At 43.0% G+C, this 22,593-nt stretch overlaps 1 protein-coding gene across 1 annotated transcript; it reads left to right on the top strand.

The window, feature by feature from the left end:
* The first annotated feature begins 9,614 nt into the window (after positions 1 to 9,614).
* On the top strand, positions 9,615 to 19,189 carry SLC25A29 (solute carrier family 25 member 29). The gene is made up of 4 exons (XM_076345448.1): positions 9,615 to 9,704; positions 11,387 to 11,430; positions 16,074 to 16,157; positions 16,798 to 19,189. The coding sequence occupies exons 1-4, from the start codon at positions 9,671 to 9,673 to the stop codon at positions 17,539 to 17,541; spliced, it is 906 nt and encodes a 301-aa protein (XP_076201563.1). The 5' UTR covers positions 9,615 to 9,670; the 3' UTR covers positions 17,542 to 19,189.
* Positions 19,190 to 22,593: the final 3,404 nt, after the last annotated feature.

Genomic DNA, 22,593 nt, shown 5'->3' with positions numbered 1-22,593 from the left:
AGTGACACCAGCAATGCTGAGCTGGCAGAGCCTGACACTTGGCTTGCGTGGTGGTGGGTGGAAAGGGGGGTGGAACCTCCCGGCTCCAGCTGTGTTACGGATTTTCAAATCGAAGTGTCTCATTGTCCTTTATCTCAGGTACTAATGAAAAAACAATAATTCCAAGGACTCAAACATTCGCAGCAGGAGTTTCACAGCAAAACAAACAAAACTGGTAAGGAAACCACTCTGAGCATTGGCAACTGCAACGCTTTTAGCCAGGCATAAGTGATCAGTGATTTTGCCTCTGGAAAGCCGATAAAAGGTTGTAATGTTTCTACACACGTTTTCAAGGGAAGGGAAAATGTTAGATTTCAAAGGGGATTGAAGATGATTGCAGTAATTTACAAAGTGACACAGATTTTCTGTGTGGCTTTGGGCAAGTCACTAATCTCTCTATACCTAATCTTCTCATCAGCACAACCGGTGTGCTGTATTGTCCACTGCCATGAAGTCACTGCAAGGATTCAGGCACTTCTCAGAGAGCCACAAGTCTCTGTTCAGGAGTAAATCCAGGGAAAAGGTGGAATTAACAACATTAGCACCCACCCTACACAAACACCCATGTGAAAAAATATATATATATATATATATATATATATATATATATATATAAAAAAATGGCATTGCTCTCATGGGTTTTTTTAAGTGTTATATAACTCTTCCCCCCAAACCCTAATCTTTACAGTAAGAAAGAGGAAACGTGACAGTGCACCACCTCAGTCAACTCCTGTAAAGGATTTTATGCCAGCTGACATTGCTAGCACTTTGGAAGGACTGCTGGCTGTGATGGAGAGAGGGGATGTCAGGACTGTTACCAACTTTCTGATTGCACTTTGAGCCTCTTTCCAACCTCTTGCACATTTTCTGCACTTTAATGAACAGAAGATGTAGTCAGTGACCTGGCCAGCAGGCTTGGAGAGCCAGGAGCGGAGGGAGGCACTCATCTTCCCCACCTCCTCTTCCCCACCAAGCAATAGTGTACTCTTTATTTGTCACGATGATATTAATGTACAACCCTCAACCTTTTCAGCAGGGGTAGTTCAGGTGTTAGGCAGTAAAATATAGCTATCGTGGTAGGAACAGTGACAAGCCCCGAATCCATTGATGATGCTGTTGCAGTATCAGTGCTCTCTCCAGAGTCTATGTCTCTGTATCTTTTTCTCCAATATTCTCAAACTGTGTCTCCCTCAGATCTCTGCTGTACACCAGTGAGAAATGTATGAGATGCTACATCATTCTGACTAGCTGACAGTCTTTCTTCCCTTTGGAACTATCTGATTTGACGTGATTTAACAACCTCAGAGCTACTTGGAAATTTGGAAGAAAACTCAGCTTTAGAACTATAAAGCATTATTATTTAGGACTTTGATATCAGCTGCTAAAATCACATGGGAAAGATTGTTATAAAGATACTTAACTGGCAAACCTGGCACCAATGAGTTCAGAAAAGAGAACTTTTTTGAAATACCAACATTATTATGAGCTTATGTTAAGAGGGGATATATACAAAAGAATTTAAGATTTTTCATCTCGCAGGAGTGGAAGACAAGTGAAATTACACTGAATTAGTTAATGCATTCAAGCAAAACCAAAGCATCTCCCTTAAAAATTCTTCTACAAAACAGGTTTAATTCCAGTGAAGATCCCCGTATTGTTGGGGTCAAAGAGCTACCGATACCCATGCTAGCTTGACCAATACTAATTCAGGGATCTCTGCCGAAAATCTTTGTAAGCAGTGTACACAGCCCTAGTAGAAATATAGACCCATTTCATCAGCAAACGTTCAATTCTGTGCCTCCAATATTAACCTGACCTTTTCCATGGGCTCGAGCTGGAGAAAAATTTGAGGTCTAAACCAGAAGTTTCCGTAGCTTTTTCAGTAGCACCCCCAGCATTAACAAAGAATACCCAGACACGAGTACCAACAGTACTGGTCTCTGAATATCATATGAAGTTCACAGCCTTGTTTATCACTCTTGTCTTTTCCCTGACGTTAGTTCAGGAGCCATATGAGCACCCACCTCACAGAGTACTTGGGAAGTTTCTGCAGAGGCACATTAGTCATTCTGCTAAGCCTGTTCTTTCAGTTTCTGAGAAATGGGTGCCTTTTCTGTATGACTAATGCAACAACAAACATATTCCACGTGACAGCTGGAAGCCCACGTATGACCCAGCAGGAAGCTGCCTTGAATACAGGCCAAGATATTAAAAATATGTCTGTACATAAACCTTAGTGGCATTGCCTCCAAACATATTCTGCTTTTTTTGGCTATCTCTTCTCATTCATTGCTGACTGGTGCATCGTACTGTGTGTCTACACTGTTGAATAACTTAGCATTTAGATTCAGCTGGAGACCTGGTCTCCCAGTCATTGACTTTGCATGTGGATACAAACTGTGCCAGAGGATCTCATGTACACGGTGTTGAAAGTATATTTGTATAGCTGTTGGCAGTGAAAAATCATTCGCCTCACAGAAATGTTCCTGTAAGAACAGGGAGGCTTAAAAACAAAGACAGGAGGCAGGCAGAGGAGGTTCCCCTCCTAGCTCTGCCTCCTGTTTCCCTAGGACAAATCAGTTTTACCAGTTTCCTTATCTATGAAATGGGCATAACTGCACATTTTTACTTCACAGAAACAGCCTGAGGGTTAGGTTATATTGTCTGTAAATCCAGACTGGAAAATGCTATAAAAATGCCAACTACTGAGTTTTTATCTTCCTTTTCTGAATGATTTCCCAACAGTTTTTGCTGACTGTCACCAGTCACAAGTGTATTTGTTGAGTGACTAAGTAATACGCAGAGGGAGAGATGGGTAAAGCTGCTTGGCTGATAAATAGTTACTAATTCAAGTAACTGGACTCAGTGCCCACCCTCTTATCTCATTGTGCCTCTTCGCATTCTCTGGCATCTTAAAACTGTGCTGCCAAATACCTTAGCATTTGGGTTCTGCTGGAGACCTGCTCTCCATATAGCCCACTGCATGCGCACGCAAAGTCTTATGGTCTTCTCCAAGGGAGGCCAGCAGCAAAGAAACTTGCTCCACCTGCAGTAAACATAAGAGGACATAGTTCTCATAATATTTCAGGTACTTTGGACTCAGCTCCTTCCCCAAATATACACAAAAAAAATAATTATCATGTCTTAGCCATCATAGTACCAGCACAGGCCAGAGAATAAAGATGGGACCTATGAAGAGAGAAGAAAAGACCCAGTATGGGGGTGTGTTTGTGTAGGTCTGCCCTCTCCAGCCTACTTGCTGACTGCTTAAAAGAAACATGACAGAAGAGGAAAAGACTCAGCAGTTTAGTTAACAGAACTCAAAGTGTATATGGTCTTTGAAATTAAAGGTAATGCCAAGGAAAGGACTTTGGACTAATGTCTGTTGGCAGCTTTTTCCCATTTTTCAGTCTGTTCATTTCTCATCTGCTTCCAGGGAAGCACCCGGGGGGTTGGCTATTGATTTGTATTTGAAACAAAGCACAAGACAACTGACTATGAACAGGGATGGATTCTTCCTCAGAGCGATCATAAATGTTGTTGACTGGTTTAAGTGCAGATTATGCTTCTTCCTCTTGCCTTCTCCAACAAGCCAGTATATTTAAAACCAATAACCCAACGAAAACGCTCTTCCACATACACAATACGCATGGAGTAGAGGCTGACACAAAGAACAGAAGGTGCATGTCAGAACTTGGCCACTTCTGCTTTACATGACGAGGGTCAGGATTTCCAGAAGATATGTGCGCCCAGTAATAAAAATGTTTCCACTTTACCAAGATAAAGCATGGAAAGTTGGAGCTATACCAAACTTTTCAGGGCACTTTACAATTTACAGCATACTAAGCCACTCCATTCCTGCAGCACCTCTCGGTCTCTGCCTCTCTCAAGCTCAACACCTCAGATATTAGCTTAGACAGTTGTTTGTCAGCCAGGCTCATGATTTCCCTTGGAACCGAAGGGGTCTCACATCCTGAGATCCTGACCAGGACATTTTGGGGGATCACAAAGCCCCTACCCACCAGCAGATTTATAAGCAAAGGAGCTCTGTTTCAACAGCACTTGACTCTTGTACAAATGCATCAGTTACATCTCATGCTTTGAAAAACCAGTCTTATCAAGGGATTTTATCAGGCTGGGAAGTTTCAACATTTGCTATACAGTACCTTTGAAGCCAGTGGGATAATAACTTCAGAGAATACCCTAAGGCCACCCGAGGTCATAAAGTTAATGGATAATAAAGGCATCTAGTCTACTATGAATAATGCCTTAGCTGCCCTGTCTTCAAAGACAGCTGCATCTTGAGGATCTGGAGTATCCTAATGACCTGACTCAATAACATAACACTGACTGGGGCAGTGAGTACAACAAGTGGAGCAATGAATACAACGTTTAGGAAAATGAAGAAAATGTACTCAAATCCACACAAAGGTAATCAGTGAATTCACCCGGAGAAGAATCTTTTTCAGACACTGGATGTTTCCACAGAGCAGCTCAGCTTTCTAAGTTTTTCTTATGTACTTAATATTGTGTCCCCATCTTTCTCTCATTTCACCATTTGGATTTATTTGTTGCTACTTTAGATGGTCAGCTACTCAGTGAAGCACTAGCTGATCTTCAAGCCTAGTTGTGCCGGACTGCAATCTCTGGAAAATGCAAGGTTTTCCTTGCAAGCAGTTTGCTAGCGTAGATGCAACATTCACATGGCTGCATGCACGTGGTCTAAATGCCACCGAGGTTCACATTATAAACAGGGCACAAAGAGCTGCTGCTCTGGAGAGTCTTCGAAGAGTGATTCAGGGAGCCCAAGTGGGTGCTGGGAAGAAGCTCAAAATCCAATCCCAGCTCAAAATAAAAAGAGAAACTGATGCGTTTTTCTGGGTGACGTGATGAGTACTGAAGTTGTGATGATGCAGCACTGCATTACCTTAGAAGATAAGGAAAGGGCTGAGGGCAGAAGGCTATATGAAAGGAAGTTCTCCTGCCAGGTAGTCCCAGAGCTGTCCAAGCCCCAGTGAAGCTCTGGGGAGCAAAGGGGAGACCTCCCGTCCTCCACTTTCCACATTCTAGTGGGACATATCTACTGGGACATGGCCAATTATTGATGCCAAATCCACAAGCAAACAGAAAGATTTTGAAACACCTGAGTCAACAATGTGTATTTTATTGCATGCCATTGCCACCAGAATTTCTACAAGTTTATCACAACTCCACATTTCTGTCCCTTTCCTACTTCACTCTGCTTTTGCCCTTTCTCTTCATGTTTCATTTACCTGCAGTGTTAATTCTGCCCTGATGCTTCTTTACTCTCCTCCTTATTCTGTTCCCTTCCCTACTCTCCCAATTCCCTTTCCCGGGTTTCTGTTCGGGCTCACCTTCTCCCAGATCTTCCCTGGGTGCCATCAAGGGCAGCAGGTGGCTGACAGAGTCACTTCTTGCCAAAAGAACGAAGAGGAACCTTCTCTCCTATCTCACCTCTCCAGCATCACCTGCAAAGCCTCTTCCACCTGAACTGCCACCACTCAGACCTAAAAGACAATGGGCAAAAGGAAGAGGGTCTTTGAAGGGTGACGTTAAATTATAACTTTAACCTTTCCTCTCGGACATGCAGCAGTGCTGCTGCTGTACATGCTGGTAGGTCCTATATGTTTCCCAAGCTGCCGTCAGCTCTTTCTTTTCTGCTTTCTCTATTTGATGAGCCCACATTTCACCATCCAGCAGGGAAGTTAAATGCTCCCAAAGAAGAAGAAAGCAGGGAAAGCACAGCCCCTCACTCCAGCTCTGTAGGGGATGCATCCCAGCCAGTTGTAAGTTACGTTTGGATCCGCCTCAGCAGAATAAAAGAGAAGGTGGTCAGAGCTGAGCTGAATCTATGGAGCCTGAAGGGCACAAGTGCTCCCAACAGACGTCTGAGTCACGCTCTGAGCCAGAGGCATCACACATCAACAAAGTGGATGCAAGACCAGACATAGTTTTTGAACTATCTAGAAAAACAGCCTGAGTGAAGAGGAAAACCATTAAATCTGGGTTTCCTTGAGTGTCAGGTTAGCTCTCCTCTCCAAAACTGTATCTGTACTGCACACATAAGGCCCTGGATCAATAGGCAAAATGTCTGGCCTAAGTAATATTACCAAATTGTAAGAGCTGTATGACTTCCTTCCCTTTATCACATAGCTCCTATGGAAGCCACACACAAATATAAGCACCTATATTGACTCACTGTTCCCCCCACATACAAGCTTAATAAACTCTGCTACATTCATACAACGTTGCCTCACAAGTGTAACTTGAACTGAAAACCAAACAAAACCCTGAGCAAGAAAAAATGAACAAAAGGGAAACTCCCCAGTGGAGCTAAAGCCATGCTCATTCCCTAGTGAACCAGCCCTTGAGATCTCAGACTTTATACCAATGAGCCCTTGATGTTCTCTGTGCTAATTTATAAAGCACCCCTCTGCCCCCTTTGAAGTACATGCCTGCTGCAGTGGGGTTCAGTAGCATTGAATAAAGCTTATTAGGAACAGTTCAAGCATGCAGGAACAAGACAGGCCTTTGCAGATTGCAGCAACCTGGGAGGGGCTGCACAAACATCAACAGCAAGATTAGAATTCAAGTGATCTTGACAAACTGGAAAAACAATCTGGAAAAAGCAATTTAGCATGGACAGCTAGGAATGACTACGTAGAAAGAAACTGTGCAAGTACAAGATAGGGAACATTGTGGCACACAGCTGACCTACTGAAAAGGGTCTGGGGCACATCATGTGTCACAAGCTGCCTGTAAGTCAACGATATCGTGTTATGTATGTAATTGTATGCTAGTTATTGCATGTTATGTTATGTTATGTTATGTTATGTTATGTTATGTTATGTTATGTTAGGAAAGGACTCTTGCCTATATCTGCTCTCATATTCAGAAATAAGAACAAATACCCAAGGTAATCTCCCATTAGTCACTCAGCCAAGGCCTTAGGGGTCAGTTCAAGGAACTCCAGATCAACTGAAGAAAGAGGGGTAAGAAGAATCAGAGATCAAAGATCATAATCGATATAATTCAGTGAAGAAAAGACTAAGATTTGAAACTGTCTTCCGATAACCTAAAAGGTGCCTGCGAAGAGAGAGGAAATAAATTGTTTTCGCTGTCTGTTGTGGGTGAACAATAAAATTACAAAACTCTTCCGGTGGAGAAGGTACTTTCTCTAAGGCAGATTGCCTGGGAGATCAGAGGATTTGAATAACAGATTAAAACCACTTTGGCCAGGAATGTTTTAGGCCAAGCTGATCCTTCCAAGGCTTCTGCTAGAAGGCAGATGCGTATAACATCTGGACTTTCACCTGCAGAGCTGTGTGAATGCTCACAGTTCCTCTTGCGCATGCCAGAGCGGACAAGATTCCTAGAAAGTCACTTCCACCTCTACTTGGACAAAATGTTTAAGGAAAGAGGACTGATTGGGGCTTCCTGTCTGATATGAAGGACTGGCTGCAGCTGTATGGGTTCGGCAAAGTCTAAGGTCCCCGTTAGGATGTAGAACAGTGTGTAATACAGCAGGACTGGGCAGCTCCCAAAGCCATTGGTGCTGTGGCACGGGGCAGGGCCAGCCCACCCACCTGCTCTCTAATACCAACTGGTTCTCCCCAGGTGGGACAGGCATGTGCATCAGGGAACCCAAAGCATCCTGGAGACTCCTGGCTGCTTGATTTGGTTTGACAGTATCTAGAGATGAGAAGGAACCCAACTGAGTGTTGGGTTGGAAGAAGATACGGGGAAGGTCAGGGATTCATTGAATGCTTTGCATTTCCATCTTATCTGCTTATTAATAGTAATTATGGCCCAAGAGCTGCTAAATCTGGGACAGGTTCTCAGGATTTGTACTGTAGTAGTGGTTTCAGACCTCCTTGGAAGCACCCTTGTCTTTGTTCATTTGTTTCTGTATTTCTTTGCACAGAAGGTAAAAGCTGGCTTCATTTTTAATATGCTATGCCACTGCAAGATTTGTTGGCTTTGTATTGAGCAGCTACACTTAGAAAAGCACTGCCATACCATGGAAAGCAATGTTAAAAAAAAACCACCAAAAAAAAGAGATAAAAATCCAGCTACTTTTCCATTCTGCTTCTGGAACTTACTCTCTGAAAGCTGACATTGCAGGCCCTGAAGAGATCACGTTACTCTAAACAAAGCTCGAATAGGCTACTTACTGTTCTAGGCCACTGATACTCCCCTTTCTTAGACATTGCCCACAGAAATAACAAGCAGCTTCAACAGGGCTCCCTTTGAAACTGTCAACGGCTTGAATTTCCCATTTAAAGGCTCTGGCATCAGGGCACCTTGAAGCAAGGTAATGTTAGTAAGAAAGTAGAGTTAATACAAAATGAGAAAAGCCTGCGGGGAGGGGAGAAGTGTCTTCTGCAGGGTGAAGCACAGCAGCAATGCGTAAGACCAAGATCCAGTGCTCTGCCAAGCCCCATGGGCAGCAGGCTACTGATTTGTGGCCTTGACCGTCAGAGGTGGGGTCTCATCCCTGCACTTGCAGCTGAGCCATGGGGGCAGCAGTTAGCACAGAGCCCACATCTGTTGGCGCAGCCCTTACTCTCTTCTCTGGGACAACACTGGGTGGGGGACCCTGGTTATAGAATCACAGAATAGTTTGGGTTGGAAGGGGCCTTTGAAGATCATCTAGTTCTACCCCCTCTGCCACGGGCAGGGACATCTTCAACTAGATCAGGTTGCTCAAAGTCCCATCCAACCTGACCTTGAACACTTCCAGGGATGAGGCATCCACAGCTTCTCTGGGCAACCTGTGCCAGTGCCTCACCACACTCATCATAAAAAATTTCTTCCTTATATATAATCTAAATCTACTCTCTTCTAGTTTAAATGGTTACTCCTTGTTCTATCACTACAGGCCCTGGTAAAAAGTCTCGCTCCATCTTCATTAGCCCCCTTTATATATTGAAAAGCCACAACAAGGTCCCCCCAGAGCCTTCTCTTCTCCAGGCTGAACAACCCCAACTCTCTCAGCCTTTCTCGATAGGAGAGGTGTTACAGGCATTTCACCCCTATTAAAAGGAGGCACCCCCTCCAAAGTCCTCACGACATCAGCTCCACAGGCTTTCCAACCACCAGCGCCCAGGGATGCCTCACCCAGAAGCAAGATGCCCCCGGACAGCCTCCCTGAACTACCCAAAACGACTCTGGGGGTATTGATGTCCCGCAGGAGGGATGCTCTGCCCGCGCCCCCATCTCCCCAGCCTCCAAAATTTCTTTCTGCCTTTACTTCTGGTTAATTCTCCAGACGCAGCTGCAAAAAAGAAGGGACGGGTTGGGGGGGGGGGGCGGGGCCGCGGAAGGGCAGCCGGTGCTGGGCGCCCCTGCCGCGGCTCCGGCCCCCCCATCCCCGCTAGTCCCATCCCCGCCCCGCCCTTTGCCCGGAGCCGCCCCGACGCGGCCGCCAGTGGCTGCGGGCGGCGGGGGGGAGTTGTCCCGCAGCCCGCCCCTTCGGAGGCGCGGCCCGGCCCCTCTCCGGCGGGGGGGGGACGGGCGGTAGAAAGAGCGGGCGGCGAGGCGGGCGGCGGCAGTGCGCGGAGCGGCATCGCGCAAGGGCCGGGCCCCGCCGGGGACGGAGGGTGCCAGCATGGCTTTGGATTTCCTCGCGGGATGCGTCGGCGGTGAGGAGCAGGGGGGGCTGCGGGAAAAAAAAGAAAAAAAGGGGGGGAAAAAGGAGGGGAAAGGGGGGAGAAGAAAAATGGGGAGAAAGGGGGGGGAAAAAGGGAAGGAAAAGGGGGGGAAGGTGGAAAAAAGGAAAATAAAAAGGGGGGGAAAGCGGAAAAAGAAAGGGGGGAAGGGGGGGAAGAAAAAGCGGAGGAAAAAAATAGAAAATTAAAACAAAAAAGGGGGGGGAGGGGAGAGCTGGGCGCGGCTTTTGGGAGCGGAGAATTGCTTTGGGCACGGGGGGCGACGAGAGCGGCCGGCCCGCTGCAGGTGGGGGCCGAGCCCGGGCGGGGGGGGGGGGCGGCGCGGCGCGGAGGAAGGGCTCGGGGATTTCCTGTAGTGGCGGGGGGGGGGGGGGGGGGGGGGGCTGTCCCTCCCCCTGGCGCTGCCGCGGCGCCGGGCTTTGCCCGAAGGGGCTGGAAGCAGCGGCTGGTGGGGAGGGAGCTCTCTCGGGGTTAGCAGAGGGGCGGCGGCGGGCTCGGGGACCCCTCTGACCTGAAAATATTTCTAGCGGAGAGCTTTAACACGAAGAGGAGGAGACGTCTGCTCGCCTTGCTCTTCCCCGTGCATCTGCTCACGGCCTGCCGCCTTCTATTTTTAGCAGTTGTTAAATTGTGTTTGGGAGATTTATTCTCACATCTTTTCAGTTATTTGCATTTGCTGTTCTCCTTGCCAACCTGGCAAAGATTTTTTTCTTTTTTTTTAGCTTCTCTATGACTTCATCCTAGTGACCCCTGCTTGCCAGGGATCCCGCATGGTCAGTTGTGCCGCTGGTCTTTTCATGCTGAGCATCACTATTTTTGTGACTTGGACTGCCTTGCCGCTGTGCTGGCCTTGAACAACCTGGACTACTCCATCCTAGAGTGGGCTTTGTATTTCTGCCACATCTTCTCGGGGAGAGGGAGAGAGATTCTCTTTCTGCAAATGTGAGAAGGTGCACCGAAGCACTCGTAGTTCTCGCTGTTGGTGGTCATAAATGGATTGAACTTCCAGTCTTGGTCACAGAAGCAGAAAGCTAGAGGATCCCTTGCTTCAGCCAGTACTTGTGTTTTTTCAGTGCAAAATGCATGTATTCAGATTAGTATAACTAATAGGCCTGCATGTAACTTTGTCCTTTGTAACTAAAGTCCTTTGACGCTAGAATAAAGCAAAGGTTTTTTGTAATGCATCATCCTTCTGCAGGTGCTACCATCACATCTGGAAAGGCTGTGGGCAGAGAACAGGAGTTTTCTTCTGCCTTTAGAGAAGCTTCTAGGTTTTCTATGCCTCCAGAGAGTGGCACGTCCATGAAGTATTTTGCTTCAGAGGAAATCTGCAGTTTCTGCCCACTGGACTTGCCTTGGGCTGAGGCCAGGAATCACTGCTGAACATCCCATATGATGCGGCACGCTCTGTAGTCACACATCTCGACCCTCGCCTGGGCCTTAGAAGCGGCGCGGGAGCATAAAGGCAGCTATTACTGGCCTGAAGGACTGAACTGTAGATCTCTTACCTTCTGACTTGATAGCGTGCCTTTTAGCTGGCCTGCCAGAAACGCTGTGCACTTACACCTCTGGCTGGTGGTTGTGCTTGGGCTACTGTAGCCCCAGACCCGGGAAGCAAACTATGAGTCATAACCATGGCATTTGTTTTGTTTCAGGTGCTGCCGGAGTGCTGGTAGGACACCCATTTGACACTGTTAAGGTGGGTTGATTATGAAATACCTTTGTCTCTAGGTGGAAAACTTGAAGTTTTTCTAAGGAGTGGGGGAGGAAAAAAAAATCCCCAGACACACTAGGAGCATAAATCTGTGCTGGAAAGCTTGGAGCGAGCCTCCTCAGCCACTGTTTATAGATTTGCAGTCTCCAGCTCTTCAGAAGTGAAAAAATTCTTTGTATGTATGATTCAACCCAGTAACATGACAAACATTAGCCTAAACTAGAAGTTCATCAGTCCAGTCATGACGTTGTATTTGAAAATACGATATTACATTTAACTTAATTTTGTTCTAAGCTTGCTTCTCTGCAGCTGTTGATCACTAAATGCTAAAACTGCCTCTCCCTGCTCAAACTCAAACCTACTTTGTTGCTAGGTTGAAAATTTGTGTTTTGTTTTCCCCTCAAGCTCTGCTACTTACTCCTCAAGCATTAATTTGTTACACCAGCCAAAGGGTGTAAGTGGATAAAAATCCACAGCATGAAGCTTGTCTGGGGCCTTTTTCCTCCCTTTAAGTATTATTATATATTTTTATAACTTTCCAAGTTAAAATTGATTTTCTGATAGTTGCTTAGCTGTATGTATTATGCATACTAAGGGTAGCTAAGACCAGTTCAAAGATAAGATCTGAAATCTCCTGGAGGGCCCTTCAGCCAGGACTCCCAGGGGTCCAAGCCCATTTTTCAGAATGGGATGACAACTTAAGTCACTTTTGGGCAGCCTTATCCAGTCTCGCACTGGAATAATGGAAGAAGGGATGCCAGTATATTCCCTGCTAAATTAATACACCAGATCACTTGACTGCAGCAAACAGCATGCCATCCACTAGGGCTATATTTGGAATACCTCTGCCTTGCTGAATTTAGATATGCAAAGGGCTGACAGTGTTACCGAGGTCATCGCCATATTCTGTATTCTAGCACATGGTTAATTCAATACGGATTTTCCTAGCTAGTGGATATTAGTCCTTGCCAGTCAAGCGCAAGCTGCTCAAATAGTAAAGACTGTATGTATGTTTCTCAGAGTATGGTAAATTTGACTGTTAAGTAATTGGGTTGAATTCTAGTATATATTTTCAGGAATGGTATTATCCAGCCTTGCACTTTTTTTTATGGTGGTACAGGGCCAGCTGTCTTTTTCTCTCACCCCCATCCTGCCAAGTTTTACGTGCTTAACTTAAGGTGACGGGTCATTTCACTGAAGCCAGCAAAACTGCTAAAATTCTACGCTCAGACTAAAGTTAAGCACGTGTGGGGGTGTTTTTGGTTTTAAAGTGGAACAGCTTCTAGTGCATGAAACTAAACGTTTAAATGTCTGCAAAACTGGGGCTCCCGTGCTAGTTCTAGCAGACGTATTAATGCAAAATAGATGTGTTGGCTTTAGAAAAAGCATCTTGCTTTACAATAGAGCAAGTAGTTTGTTTCCGGATGACTTTAAATGTTTTATGAATTCCAGGGTGGCACACTATGTTTTCATACCCATTAGAAGGTGTTATAAGCATTTATCTATTTTTTGTTAGAGAAAATACTAATGTTTGTGTTACTAGCTGGCATAGTCACCACTGTATGTGGAAAAACTAACACTATAACCAGTCTTTAAAAAAAAAAAAAAAAAAGACATTGCATAACTTGTTGTGTATGTATGCGTGTTAAGAATTAACCCTTTTTATAGTCCTGCAGTGTTTAAAGGGCTAGCTGGTAGTCACCTTAGACTGTAAGTTTTTAATATAACTGAACAATGGGAAACCTGCTTAAAGCCAGAATTTTACTTCTATCTTGGCTTTTAAGCTCTTTTTTTGGCCGGCGATCACGTTTCACAAAGCGGGGAGGGGGATGGTGGGACACACAGGGAGAGATTAAGCTGGTGAAGTCACCCTGCGAAACCCACAACTGAGCTGATCTCAGAACTGGCAAACTCCTTATCCCTGGTTTGTTGATGTAATGTATAAAATTGCTTTTTTGCTTTTAACTGCCTTTACTTTCTGAGCTAGGGGCTGTCTTCATTAACAGCAAAAGTGTTACTTTGTTGTAGATGACAGATAAGCCTCATCACGGGAGAGTTACCTAGTAAGTATAGCCCAGGTGAACACTTCTGTTTCTCTCAGTCTTAATTTATTCCCAAATGTATTAGTTCAAATAAAGATCTAAAAGACTTATGAAGCTTTTTTCCTTTTTAGTTTTAAACTGATGTGTCTGTCTTCTACAGCTATGGCATGGAGGGAGCGGGGTTTAAATATCCCTGTTTTTTTAATGTAAAGTCTTATTCTGAACCTTCTTTCTGGTATGCATTTCTGGCTATATACACTGCCACACACAGTGGCTCTAAAACTGGATCTCAGGCACGCCGTTGTTGAGGTCTTAGCCACTACATATCCTTGGAGGACATTTTCATTGCTCAAGCACTTCTAAATCACTTATTTTGCACATTATTAAATATTTGGACTGTTTTGGGGGTGTGGTGGCTTTTTTTGCTTAGTCTTGAGTACCTTTATGCCAGTTTTTAGTGATGTGAAATTACAGTGTGTTACTATTGGACCTAAAACCTTAGTAACAGTGGTTTCAAATAAGAATATCATCCAATGAATAGAGGGTTAAACTTTGCACGTGATTCATACTTCTTGTAGTTGTACACACTAAATAAGAGCTTGTTGAATATGGCATTAATATCCATAAATAAATAAAGTTTCACATACATTCATTGCCTGGCCTGGCAGTTTGCTAGTGTGGGGGTTACCCCTATGTGGTTGTCACTGTGCTCAAATAAAAGAGCTCTTTTTCATTCCTAGACCTGGAGTGTCAGTGCTTAACTTCTTAACTTTCTAAATATTTTTATTTAGAGGCTTAATTGGTCCATATTTCACAAATTATTTAGACAAAAATAGCGGGAGCTGTATGCCACTAGGAAATTCAACCTATATACAGAACATGACTAATTCTAAACTACTGAAGACAAGTGTATAGAAAAGTAAAAGTAAGAGGTTCCTGAGCTGCAATTCTCCCAAAGCCCATACGTGTGTAAGTCCCCTGACTTCACAGATGGGGTTTGAAACAATAGCAGTAAACTGTAAATGGAGTAAAACCTTTGTTTGGTGCAATTCTGACAGCTTGTTAAGATTTATGACTTTGCTTGTGGGTCTGCTTCTTGAGCAGTTTTAACAATCTGCCTGCCCCCCAAATGTCACTTTGAGTAACAAAGGATTTATTTTCTTTCAATCCTACCATAAGCCTACTTTTAACCCTAAGAAGTTTTAAAACCCTGTTCCATCTTGGAAGACGTGAGGTTATCTCAGCCTCCCAGTACGGCTAGCAAACACTAACATGTATACTAAAAAGACACTGAAAACTGAAGTTTTGATTTACAGAACATAAAATGACATGTTGTAGGAATATAAAAAATACTGAAACTGTAAATAATTTATTTTTTGCCTCAAAGAAAGCTAACCTGAATATAGAATTCTGACAAACCGTGTCCCCAAATCCTTTTCTAGACCCACATCATCTTACCGGTCTTTCATTGTTGTGGTGGTGTTTATTATTACTTCAGGCAAACAATGATAAAAAGATTTTAAAGTCAGGAATCTTTCATGCAGACCTGATAATCTTTTGCTTTGTTCGGAGTAAGAGTCTTGAAGTTTTTTGCCCCGGAGCTGCAACAGCAGCATCAAGGGGTTGATAAGCATCTTTTCTGAGGAACACTGCAGCCCTCCATGCTGGAGATCGAAGACAGATTTCTAAACTTCCCCAATCCAGTGAAACCAATTTATTGAGTTTATTGCAGTGTAGGGCTTTGAGACTTTTTTGTTTTAAGCGTGATGAGAACAAATTAGCAGGAGAAAACAGAATTGGACTTTCCCATTAAAGGTTAAAAAACATCTAGAAAAAGGGCCTGTCTCCTAATGTCACCAGTTACAGTAGCATCTATCTGCCCAGCAGAACATACCATTTTAGTTTTGGAAAAGTTAATTGATTACTAACATTAAAGGTTTGAAACAGCCACACCCTCACAAATTGTTCTTTTAACCTGCTGAACGCAAACAGACTAAAATTTAAAAGGACAAGTGGCTTTTTATTCCTTTCTTTATGCAAAGTAAGACATCTTAAGAGTCACTTCCCAGCTGAAAAAAATCAGATCTCAGTGAAGGGTCCCAAGTCTGGTAGCCAGAAACACTGTGGGGGGTGGTGTTGAAAGTTTCCATCCTTTTAAAATTATCCTTATTTCATGCTTGACTTGTAAATAAATTTTTATAAAATTCTATCAGGTTTGTACAGATATTCCTTAGTGCGAACAGATGTATTCTTAGCAGCTAAAGAAAGTACTTACTGTAGCCGGTACTGGAAAACTTCAATCTGAAATTCTAGATAACAGCGTAACCTGTTGTACTTCCACATACTGTTTTTCTAATATTCACAAGAAGTTAATGATCCTCCTCCCTTCATGTTTTCACCCCAAAAATTAATTCAAACCACTTACAGAATATTTTTAAATTATTTTGCCACATATGGCATTCCAGTGTCCAGCCTGTGCTCTTGCATATACATTGCTATACAAATCTCCATATATGTACAAGACACTAGTTTACCAATTAGGCTGCTCTTGACATACAAATCAGTATCTCGTACAACTTTTTATAGGTTCGTCTACAAGTTCAAAGTGTAGAGAAACCTCTCTACCGTGGGACCTTCCATTGCTTTCAGTCCATCATAAAGCAAGAATCTGTAAGTACAAAATTAATGCTTTGCATATTTTGTATCTTCATGTATTTTGTATCAGAAGGGTGGGAAAGCTGTTAACCCCCCCCCTGCAAATATTGAAGATCAAGAGATAAGCACACTCTGAACCTCACCTGACCGTAGGGCGGATATTGTAGTCAGAAGTTTGCCAGAAACTTTGTGAAGAAGATCACCAAGTTGGAAGCTGATATTTTGAAGTTAACTTTTTAAATGAGTTATTTGAATAGCTAATTTTCCAAGAATCCAAGCAATCTGAGCAGCGAGTGAACAAATTGGTGAGGTTTTTTTTCCGCTGAAGCTTTAAGACCATAACTAAAAGGGTGGCTTTAGGCTTTTAGCTACTTAAAAAAATAAAGTACCAAATTTACCAGGAAACTTTTCTCTAGATGGGCTAAGATTATTTTCTGGATGCGTTCAACTATATATTGGTACTGCTAAAAATGTTTAGATGCTTGTGTCCTAGGCAGCGATGAAATTATTACTACGAAGCAAGATGGTACTGATCTTCTGGCCACTGTTAGAAAGTCAGGGCACAAGGGAGAGCCAGAAAGGCCACGTTCTGCACAGTTTCAGGAGGTTATCAACACCGCTGTTAAAAAGAGGTTTTCCTTCCTTCTTCCATTAGGTTTTTGGACTCTATAAAGGTATTGGGTCACCAATGATGGGACTAACCTTCATTAACGCGCTTGTGTTCGGTGTACAAGGAAACACACTTCGTGCTCTTGGAAAAGACACTCCTCTAAACCAGTTCCTTGCAGGGTCAGCGGCAGGGGCTATCCAGTGCGTCATCTGCTGTCCCATGGAGTTAGCTAAGACAAGAATGCAGCTTCAAGGAACAGGTGAATACAAACTAAAAATGAAGAACTACAAAAATTCTCTGGATTGTTTGATCAAAATCTATCGAAAGGAAGGGCTGAGGGGTATCAACAGGGGCATGGTCTCTACATTCATAAGAGAGACTCCAAGCTTTGGCTTTTACTTCCTGACCTATGACTGCATGACCAGGTATTTAGGCTGTGAAGCTGAAGACAGTTACGTTATTCCCAAACTGCTGTTTTCCGGGGGGATGTCAGGAATCGTGTCCTGGCTCTCAACCTATCCCGTGGATGTGATCAAATCCCGCCTTCAAGCCGATGGAGTCGGAGGCGTTACACAATACAATGGCATTTTAGACTGCATCAGAAAGAGTTACCATGAAGAAGGCTGGAGGGTGTTCACAAGAGGTCTTACTTCCACGCTTCTCCGCGCTTTTCCTGTCAACGCAGCTACCTTTGCTACTGTCACTGTGTTCCTAATGTATATGAGGTCAGAAGACAACCTTCGTGAATGTGAACCAGGTCCAGTCATCCAGCAGCCTTCCAGTTTGTGAACCGTATCTGTTCCCCTCATCCAAAGCCGACTGGTTGGGGTTTTTTAAAACGTAAACACTTGGCCTGCACAAGTGGTATAAATGTATGCTATCTGTACGAAGAACTCCTAAATGTGTCGAATTAGGATTTCATCTCATTACTTGTATAAACAGCGTATTGCCTTATTAAGGACTTCGTATCTAGTAGTATCCAAGTAAGACGGGGACCTGCCTTTAGAAAGTACTGTACAGTTACTGTTGCGGCTCCGGAAGAGGATCTGGAGAATGTCGTAGTACCAGAAATCAGGTTTTCTTCCACTTGTGTTCTGAATGACTGAGTTGAATGCAGCAATGTTCTCAGAAAATAAATGCTCTTTTTGTATGTAACAGGAGTAAGTAGAGTCCTCTAAGGTGAAGTAGGGGCAAGAAATTAAATGTTGGAGGCATTTTGCAGGTAACCCTGAACCGTTTAAGACATGGACTAGCATTCAGCTGGCCACGTGTTTTCCTTTTCCTCTGCTTTTATATGTCAGTGGTTTTAGTAGCAACTTTGTTCATACTGGTTTGCTAAAAAAAAAAAAAAAAAAAAAAAAAAAAAAAAAAAAAAAGATTTCTTCCTAAGCTACTCCCTTACCTTTCAGCTTTGAATAAATCTCTTAAGCACAAAGTTAGCATCTGCACTCATATGCACTTGTTCCTTTAAATCTCAAGGCTTGTAGGGATTTAGGGAAACTCAAATCTAGTAAGATTGATGTTATTTGGCTTCACCTCTGTTTCTCGTTTGGTGGGTGCTCGGATTGTATTGACTAGATTCAGCCCAAGTAGACTTTGTTCTCTGAAGTTAATGCAACTTTGTGCCACTTCTCCCAACATGCACCATAGCAGCCAGTGATGTACAGAAGTCAAAGTCCTACCTGTGGTATTGCACAAAATGTTCGTGGGTGCAATGTTAGCTTAGCAGCTTGAAGTACTGTAGAAATATGTACGCGTTTAGAACTGGAGGTTTCATACCTTTCCAGAAAATAGGGGTGTAAGTGTCCGAAATGGATGGTGTTCAATACACTTGCAGTATGAATTTAAACAATACTGATGTTTATGCATGTAGTTACAGTGCTACTGGAAGGAAGACTGAAAAGGGTTTTGGAGAATTTTCTTGTTATGTTAATCCGCTGTGATTTCTTTTTAGCAGTCTGTTCAAGAGGGACTGCATTAGTCAAAGAGCTATAAACAGTTATTTAAGATTTGGAATAAGAACTACACATATTTGGCACAAATAGCCAGGAGGAAGGAGTGCGTGTGTGTGAGGAATCTTCCAAACGTACCAAACTAGTTCAGTAAGTACAACTTTTGTTACACTTTTGGTTGGGACAAGTGCAATACGTGGTTAATTTATATGAATTTTCTAAAGAAACCTGATTTCATAGCATTTTGCACTGTAACAAAATATGCTGGAGAAACCTGTAAAACTGGTATGTCTTTTTATACCTTGGAGGTATGTTGGATGTTTTAGTGCCTGCTTGCACTGAGATTCAAATTGAATGTTAAATCTGTCTACTAAGCTGCATATGCACAACAACTCACAGCAAAGACCATTCACACCTTTGTACAGTAGTCTGTAATTATTGTATATAAAATTGAGGGAATAAATTTTTTAAAAATTTTGACTTCAGCTCTTTAAACTTCCTTATGTTTTACTCGGATGCTTCCTCGTGTTAAATCTAGCTTGCAAGAGGGTGGGGTTTCTGACTTTTGCCTGAAGAAACTTGTTCCCCATCTGCCTTCCATGCACCACCAGGAAGGACGGTGCCTTGCTCTGGCTTAGAGTGTATCAATCAGATCGTTGGAAGTAAAGGAGGGAAGTTCCCTCAGCTTGCTTCTTCAAACCGATCTCTTCACTGAGCACCTCACTTGAAGATATTAATAGGTACTAAGAGAACAATCCGGCTTTTAGAGCCAGAGAGCTGGCAGCATGCTTGGACCCTTCATATTCTGCATTTATTTGGTTTAAGGAGTGCTGATCAGCACCAAGGCTGTACAACTGCAGAAGACAAGTCTAGGGTCCCTGCAGAGTCACATCAGAATCAAGTACCACGTCTGCCAACAGCACTGTTCATACCTGAATCGGAATAATGCTTGGCTCTAAGATGCACAAGTTCAGCAAAATCTTCATAGGTTGTAGTTTTCTGGTTTTAGACAGTGCAACTAGTCCAAAGAGCATCAATATTCCAAATAAAAAGCCACACAGGAAAAGCGGGATGATGTGTGTTGTGACCTATGAAAAAGGCCTCTCGTTGCTGACGAGAGGTTATTTCAGGTACTGGCTCCACTAATTCATCTTCTTAAAGGGCAGATACACGTGACTGAAAGAAACCCTGTCAAGCAGCAGTTTGCCAGATCAGAAAAGGGAAAGGCCACCAGCTTCAACTAACCATGACCGGGGGCAGTTCCAGTCAAGTACCTTGCGTTCTCTCAGCAGGAGCAACAACGTTGAACTATAGCACAGAAACAAATACTTGGAATAAGCAGCGTCTCCCTAAAAGACAGCAACATCATTAAAACAGAAAGGGCTACACAATGTTTTACTTGCAGTATTTACTAAAACATTCTCTCCAGAAATTCATCCATCTGGAACTTAAAAGAAATAATTAGTAGCAGACACTGGAGGTTACTCAACAAGCCTAAGAGGAGGGTAAAAGCCAGCTTTCGACCTAGTCTGATGTCACTTGCTTGAAATCTGTGTGACTCCTAACTATTAAATCAAGCTACACTACAGCCTCAGCCTTTTTAAACGTGATTCAGTTCCTTCCTGCTAGATTTTTGAAATGTCAGCCAATTTAGCCAAGTCAGACAGAACTGTATTCTGCCTCCCCAGATCCACCTTCCCACAAGCATCATCAAGCACCATGATACTGGGTAGGAGATGCTCTATTAATACCCCAAGAACTGAAGGAAATAAGAAGGTAAAACTCACTGAAAGCAAAACTCACCTACTATCAAGTCCCCGTGCTCTACTCTTTCCTATGACCCACCCTGCTACTGGAGGGGTCACACCAGTGTTACAGGCTGCAGCCACAAATATGCTCAATTAGGTCAAGAGGGAAAAAAGCACCCAGGTACAACCCTTCCAAGTTTTAAAAAGGTTATTATAGTAAAACTACTGGGGTGAAATTCAGTTCATTTATCATGTCTCCAACCGTAACATGACAGTATTCATTTTTTTTTTTGGTCTTCTCTTCCTTGCCTTCCTCCGCACATAGCTTTTTTTTTTTTTACAGTTCACACGAAAAAGCAGCAAGACATTCAAGGGATGAAAACCCGTACATTGCAGGTGCAGGACAGGTAGCATACTGGGAAAGTTACTAAGACACAAGTATAAAAAGTTGACTTTGCAGAGAGGAGATGTGTTTGTTCTTTGAAATGAAATATATTTACTATTATGCTGAAAAACAGGTGTTAACAGCTGTTGTTAGCCAGACTTTTGATCTCTGGATAGTTAAAGAACAACTTCAGCCCAGAAGTGTGCCAAACACCATTAGATTAGCAGAAGGTGCAATTAAACCCCTCTTCTGCCAGAAAAACAGCCAGAGAAAATAGAAGCTTACCCAAGGCAACATGCTGTATCAAACACCACAGCCGCGGAGACAGATGAAGGATCTAAGGGACCATATGGCTCTGGGAGGCACAGCAAGAGAGTAGGGAACCAGAGAACTTGCTGGGCCCAACCTAGTGGAGATAGGCTTCGAAATCATGAGGAAGCAAACCGCTTCTTTCAATGTTCAGGAATTTATGTATGTTCATGGGCAGTGGGGGAGGAAAGCGCAGAGGAAAAGAAACCATTTTCATCCTCCCAATGCAACTGTTTTGCAATTTTTGTCCTAGTGTTGTCCTCGCTAATTACAAAAATGGCTATCACTAACAGGAAAAAAAAACTAGTGACATCATATGCACAATAATACATATGATATATAGTAAAAGCTTGTCTACTTAGTTTATTATCAGTTTTAACTGATTTGACCTAGAATGTTATTTTCAGCTATAGAGTTTCATCGATATATAAATTGAAAGCAAGCAAGGCAAGGTCTGCAGTGAAAAATAACACCCTATACATTGATATAATTGGAAGAAAGGCAAGTTCTGATGTCCACAAAACATTCTTCAGGTCTATAAAACTTTACATCTAACACAGTTAAATTGCTTCTTGCTATCATTCACTATTACTTCTACTTTATAATGACTGCTTTTTCTTACTGAAAGAAACCTTCCGTGTTTTTTACTAACAGTAAAATAGAGTTGTACCATTCCAACCATATCCACGTGTCAATCAATAACACACTAAAATAATAATGAAGCTTGACCTCATGGTCTGCACTGTTTGCTAAATATATCAAAATAGGAAGAACTGTTGCTAGAGTAATTTAACTTGGCTGGACTAAAGTTGGAATGAAAGAAAATTAGTATTCTTTTCCTAGGACCTGATCTACTTGTCTTAAGCAGAGATTTATCCTAGATCAGGTATACTCAAGTGTTGCAATCACCAAGGCCACATACCTTCTTCCTTGTGCACTGATGTATTTTCACTTAAGAAAGAATCTACAACAGGTCATTTTCAAACAAGCTAGTTTGAAAATAGTTCAGCTTACAAAGTTCAAGCTTTGTAACTGCAATTAAAGGAGGTAAAAGTAAAAATACTCTCTTACCCTTAATTTCCTCCAGGCAGGTACCTGCTTCCCTGCCAGTTCATAACTGAGACTGAACACTTTCATTTCACTCTGGGAAAAATTGAGATGAAATCCCCTATCCCTAACCTACGCAAGAGGAAAGAATAAGAAAAGACAAACAAACAAAAAAACCACGCAAGAGGAAAACCTGAAGACCTGCCATAGTATTATTCCTTACAAACCATTTCCAAACCATAAACATTTGTATGCCCTTTCAAGCTATGGGAGTCATTGGATTCATATAAATCCATTGGAGGTTCAGTCAAAGCACCGGTTAAGACTAGGACTGAAGGATCCCATGTCCAAAGGCCAAATCTTCTGTTTTGCTGAGAAAAAGAGATGTGTTGAAAAATAA

This window comes from Aptenodytes patagonicus, chromosome 7 (genome assembly GCF_965638725.1).
Source record: "Aptenodytes patagonicus chromosome 7, bAptPat1.pri.cur, whole genome shotgun sequence".
NCBI lineage: Eukaryota > Metazoa > Chordata > Aves > Sphenisciformes > Spheniscidae > Aptenodytes > Aptenodytes patagonicus.
This window is presented reverse-complemented; position numbering and strand designations above follow the sequence as displayed.

Coding starts and splice junctions, on each gene's coding strand:
- SLC25A29 (XM_076345448.1), top strand. CDS start 9,671: ATGGCTTTGGATTTCCTCGCGGGATGCGTCGGCG. Junction 9,705..11,386: donor CCTCGCGGGATGCGTCGGCG/GTGAGGAGCAGG, acceptor GTTTTGTTTCAG/GTGCTGCCGGAGTGCTGGTA. Junction 11,431..16,073: donor ACCCATTTGACACTGTTAAG/GTGGGTTGATTA, acceptor AACTTTTTATAG/GTTCGTCTACAAGTTCAAAG.